The following is a 6,000-nucleotide window of genomic DNA, read 5'->3' as shown; positions in this document are numbered from 1 at the left end:
GTATAAATAATAAATAATAATAATAAATTTAATTTTTGTGTCGCCTATCTGGCCGAAACCACTCTAGGCGACGTACAACATTAAATTCAACAATACATAATAATACAATACATAATAAAATACAATGCAGTCAACAATAACCATTTTAAAAAGCGGCAGTACAGGGCCATCAATAGACAATTTTAAAACAATATAAAGAAATTAGCCCACCCCGGGGACCCCAAAGGCCTGTCCAAAGAGCCATGTTTTTAAGGCTCGGCGAAATGTATCTAGGGAAGGGGCATGGCGAAGATCGAACGGGAGGGAGTTCCAGAGAGTGGGGGCTGCCACTGAGAATGCCCTCTCTCTAGTCCCCACCAACCTAGCTGTTTTCGTTGGTGGGACGGAGAGAAGGCCCTGTGTGGCTGATCTGGTTGGGCGGCTTAGTTGGTGGTACTGGAGGTGCTCCTTCAGGTAAACTGGGCCGAGACCGTATAGGGATTTAAGGTTAAGACCAACACCTTGAATTGAGCCCGGAAAACAACTGGAAGCCAGTTGCACCAGCAATTCATAGAAAAGTGTGGGGAATGTGCGTAGACTGACAATCTAAACTAAGAACTGTGTACGTTGTCCAGTCAAAATGTATAGTTTCCAAGTGAACGAATTCCACTCCAAGAACAAGATGATTGAGCAGGGCTGCTGTCCTATAGCTATCTTATAGACTACAGTCACTACACTGTTGCCAGGATTTTCATATAGCATCAGCACCCCCTAGTGGACAAGAAATAGTATTATTAGAAGATACTAGAGACAGCTGGTTAGGAGTTTCATAGTAGTAAGGTGACCAGACTTTTGTTACCAAGGTTTTTGGTAACAAGTATTCTCTCTGTTATCAAATACAATTCTAGATAAATAGTCTAAGCCACGTGCTATCTGAATAATTAGTGTACTGCATTGCTATCATGTCATTGCCCCAAATGTACTTTATATGCAAAATATTTACACACACTCCAGTTCTGTCTGTGAAATGAAAACCAGCCACCTCAAGCAAGACTAGATTCTACATTACCACCCTAAAAATACTGAAGGCTACTTCAACGGTATGTGATACATAGACAGACACTGAAAATACAAGCATTTAGTTTTTTTAAGCAAATATTTTTATTACTGAAATACCCATCCATTATTTGTTTTAAATCTGTACATGCATTTCTTCCAGCTGGAAGGTTTCTAAAAACAAAAGGGAGAAATCCAGAAGGGGCTCAGCTTTTCTTCTGCTCAGAGCTAAATCCAAGAGAAGAACAATAACATAAACAACATCAATCAAAGTGGCTTATCAATCGAAGCACAAGAGGTGAATATAAAACTGAAGCCTTACAATCAGTTCAAAAAAGGAAACACAAGACTGGTGGAAACAAGAGCAAACTTTAAACAATCACACCCAGAAAAATCCCTTTTCCAAACTTTGTTTGCCAGAACTTTTAAATGGACCAATCCTGCATGAATTATCCAATGCTTTTGCTGCACTTGACTCTAGCCCGAGAAACAAAGGAAAATTGTTAGAATAGTCTTTTCTTGCATTTATCACCACCGGTAGTCACTTAAAAACTAGTCACATTTGTGTCCTGGGGTGGATGGAGTTACAAGATGCTCTTCCCAGGTTTGGAAGTTGAATTAACTATCTCAAGCCTATTAAAATTCTCTACTCAGGGCAATGGTTTAAATCTTCTTGTAGACTCTCAATGATCCATGAGTCTTCCTGTCCTGTACTGGGACACAGCAATAGTGCACAGACTGGCTGACCTGTACATTCAAGGAGATAAAGGACTCTCAGCATACGGAAGAACCTAGACATTCTTTGTCCAAAATTTGAGAGTTTCCATCAAGTGCCATCTTAGTGCTAAAACTGAAGCTCTCCATAAAACAGTCAGTGCCATGAGGCTCAGGAGCAATCACTAATCTGAATGTGATCACTACTTGCCCCCTTTTTTTCCTACGGGGCTGATGTACTACTAGACTTTCACTGTCCCCAAAGTGAGGGATTCCCTTCATGGGACTGCATTGCCTTCCATGCTCTCACTCCTGGAACAGAACCTAGTATGGCTATTGGGTACAAAAAACACCTCTCAGTGAAACACCGATACAGAGGCCATCAGAGTGACTTCCTGCTACATGCATCTCTGGATTCAGACAGCACCAAAATAGATATTTAGATGAACAGGAAGGAGTCGCTGCTCTCAGTAACAAATGTAAGCTAACGGCCAGAAGAAGTGCTCTCCACCACCACTGGTATGAAAAGCCATCAATTCTAGGTATGCTTTTACCATAATGTACTGTTACAGAAGATTCATTCGGGGTGGGTGGAGAATATATAGCCCCACTCATCACCTCTATTAAAGTTGGCAACCAAAGAACATATTCCAGGAAGCCTGCACAGACTCTCCCATGCTATAAGTGCAGTCTCTAAAGTGCCTCCAAGCTAACAGGATCCAGGAAGGAAGATGAGTGTGGCAGGGAAGAGAGATTTTAAAAAAATCAAATCACCCAAGCCAACACCTCTGTCCAGAGGGTAACTGCTAACTGGTGAAATCACAAACTGGTGCCTGGGCTAATCCTCCATCCAACTGAAATCACTGGAGATTGTGAATGGAACAGGAATTATCTGGTGGGGGGTGAGGGGAGAGAAATATAGCAAAATTATGCAACAAATTCTAGAGACACAATTTGGTAGATTTGAGGAAGCAAAGTTAAGAAAGGTAGAGGTGTCAATTAGAGAAAGGATGCTCCTTTCTATCGCATCTCTGTGTTTAGAAGAGACCCCAAACCACCACCAACAGTCAAAGCCCCAAAAGGTTCTTCCCAGCAGAAAATAATAGAAGGCATATGTACACATAGCAATGGTAGTAGAAAGGGGCAAAAAAATAGAAAAGAAAAGAAAAGAAAGAAAGAAAGAAAGAAAGAAAGAAAGAAAGAAAGAAAGAAAGAAAGAAAGAAAGAAAGAAAGAAAGAAAGAAAGAAAGAAAGAAAGAAAGGTAAGTATTGTAAGTGTAGTCACAATGGGCCAGAAGTGGATAAAAATAAGGAAGAAGCTATCTAGTGCAGAGCTGGCAATAAAGGTGCAGGGCATCACACGGGTAGAGGAAGACGTAAAAATGGGCAGCTTCATAGAAGAACAGTCAAGAGATAAGGAGGGGCTGCCCAAGCCCCTGATCCCTCAAAGAATTCATCGCTGCAGTGCAGCCTAATTGATCCATAGCGATGCTGGATGTCACAGGAGGAATGGTAAGTGATGAAGACAGTCTGGCTATGAGGAAGGAAATGGTCCATTTGCTCTGGGACAGCTCCTGAGGCCAGCAGTCTCAGTATTTGGGCACTTTGGTGTAGTCCTCAGTGTGTATGTTCTTGCAGAGGCAAATGGAGAGCACCATTCCCAGGAGCTACGAGAGAGAGAGAAGAGGAAGCATGGTTAAAAAAAAAAAAAAGACACATTATTGCAAGTATATCTTAGGGGTGGGAGACCCCCTCTGCTAATTTCTATTTCCCCCCATGAATCGTTTGACTTAATCCTTATGATGAAGGGCCATGGTCTGAGTTGGTGCATTTGCACCTTATTCCCTTAGCCTATCAGTCCTCTCTCCATTTCTTCTATTATCAAAACTAGACTACAAGCTTCTCTGGGAAGGAATCCACCTTTTGCTTGTGCTGCTTTGAAAAACGCTATGGCTACTGATGGCACTATATAGTTTATTTTGTTATTTATTTATACCTAACTTTTCTAAATAAGGTACTAAAAACAGCTAAACTCCACCTAAGATGACATAAAATGGTTATCACATTCAAAACGTCATACAACACAATATAGCAGCATCAGAATTCAGACAATAAAATAAATCAGAAACCAAAAGGCTGCTAAAGTGAAGGAAATCTTGAGAGCACTGGAAAGCAGACAAAGATGGAACCTGGAAAAGAGTGTTTCTTAATCCAGGTGCTGCTTTAGGTGTCTTCACTGTTCAGATTAATGTTTAGCCTTCCCCAACCTGGTGCCATCCAGATGTTTTGGATTACAACTCTGATAAACCCCAGCTGATCAGGGATGAAGGGAATTGTAGTCCAAAACATTTGGGTTCGGGAAGGCTAAACACTTATCTAAACAGTGAAGAGACACAGAGCATGTCTGCTACATTTTGTTACAGCTCCCACTGGTTGTTTCACAGTAACAGCATCAAGTGCTCCTGTTCAAGATGCTCCTGCAGGGCTTCTGTTCCAGCCAACAAGCCTTTTCCAAGATACTGTATTTCTATTCTATTTCCTCCCCCCACTCTCTGTTTTTTTTTTCCCTTCCCAACTCTAACCATGCTTAGTCCTCACTGGGCTGCTTTTCTGGAGAGGCATCCTCCCTTAGGATTTCCCCCCCAGAATACTTTTTTTTAAAAAAACTTCTGTAAGGTTTGGGGTTCCTACTAGTTTGTTATATATGGATGGCGCTATTTTGCTTGCATGAAGATAGATATTGGGATGGCTATAAGCATAAAGAATATGAAATATTTCAACATCAAAGCTGCCCAGGAAAAGAGGAGATAGATACTTCCAGGTCCAACATTTGTCATTGGCTCCTAGTGCAGCTTTGGGCAGACAATCATCTTAATTTGCTCACCTGTAACTTCCTCCCCTTCGTTATTCATTTTAAAATCACTTTTATTGTGAAGCTGAATATTGCAATGCAGTGAAATTGGGCAGGAAAGCCTCTTGGTGTTGTGACTAGCATGGCTGTTTTTTTGTGTGTGTTTTTTTTAAGTGACAGATTCCATTAATTAGTCAGGGCTAGATTTTTACAACTAATTGCGGTGCTGGTTGTTTTGGCAAGCCCCAACATATAACAGGAAATAAAAATCGGGAAAACAATTCATGCTTGTTATCAAGTGTTACCCAAAACACTTGGTGGAAGTTAACTACCCAACAATTCAGAAATTGGGAAAAGGTTGTCAGCATAAAAGAGTTTTGATCCCAGATGACAGTCCAGACTCAGACCATGCTTACATAGGTGACTGTTCAGGGATGGCGGTGCCTCCACCCCTCATAAGCCCCCACAAATTTATACCACTATACGTGTGGAGCAATTATGGGGCCAGAAGGGTAATGTTGGTGTGGGGTGCTCACACACCACATTGCCCATGCCTGTAAGTACAAGACTGAGTGGCCCAAGATGCTTTCTATAAAACAAAGCGTGGGGGAAGAACCTTACCTCAATGACAGCAACCCCAGCGCAGACTCCAAGAATGATGCCAAGATTCTCCTGTAACCAATTCTGCACACCTTCCTTACACCCCTGGCGGTGGGGTGGGGGAAGATAAAAATACATAGTAAGCGTTATGGTTGTGGATGTGAATATCCAAAATGATGGAAACGTGAATGAAGTAAGCTGCCTTATACCATCGTACATTTAGCTCTGCATTATCTACTCTGACTGGTGGCAGCTCTTCAGCTTCTCAGCAAAGATGTCCTTTCCCCATCATCTCACTGCTATCTAGTCCTTTTCCCCTAGAGATGCCAGGATAGAATCTGGGACCTTCTGAAATGCCAAGTATGGTGCTACTTACCAAGCTATGAGGCCTATACAAATCAAGACTACCACTATTTATTCTATACTAGAATCTAAATTCTATATCAATAAAAAGTTACTTTAACACTTGCATCTCGAATCAGACCAAAAGGTCCATCTAGCATTCTGTTTCCAAGAGCAGATACCACTCAAAAGCTCACAAGACGACCATGAAAGCAATTATCATTCCTGCATTATCCGGTCCCAGCATCTAGTACTCAAGACCTATAATCCTCAACATGAGTCATATTCAAGTCATTCCCAGTTGAAATTAATGGATAACTTACTTATGTCCATTGATTTCAATGGGTCTGCTACAAGTATGAGTAACGTTGGCTGTCACCCACTTAATGTCTTGTTCAAAGTGTAATTTTGAACATTTATGTACTTCAATAAGATTTCCCAAATTGAACACTGAGCTG

At 41.3% G+C, this 6,000-nt stretch overlaps 1 protein-coding gene across 2 annotated transcripts in view; it reads right to left on the bottom strand.

Annotated features, from left to right (window-relative positions):
* Positions 1-210: 210 nt before the first annotated feature.
* CD82 (CD82 molecule) overlaps positions 211-6,000 on the bottom strand; it is a 99,141-nt gene continuing 93,351 nt past the window's right edge. Inside the window, exons 8-9 of one of the 2 annotated variants that reach the window (XM_061610828.1) lie at positions 5,222-5,305; positions 211-3,416 (exon numbers count right to left, since the gene is read on the bottom strand). In XM_061610828.1, coding sequence (XP_061466812.1) covers positions 3,339-3,416; positions 5,222-5,305 — 162 coding nt within the window. In that variant the 3' untranslated portion in view covers positions 211-3,338. The remainder of the gene's footprint in view (positions 3,417-5,221; positions 5,306-6,000) is intronic. The other variant, XM_061610827.1, reaches the window with a different exon arrangement.

This window comes from Rhineura floridana, chromosome 2, assembly GCF_030035675.1.
Source record: "Rhineura floridana isolate rRhiFlo1 chromosome 2, rRhiFlo1.hap2, whole genome shotgun sequence".
Lineage (NCBI taxonomy): Eukaryota > Metazoa > Chordata > Lepidosauria > Squamata > Rhineuridae > Rhineura > Rhineura floridana.
Note: the sequence above shows the minus strand (reverse complement) of the source record. Positions and strands in the feature narration are given on the sequence as shown.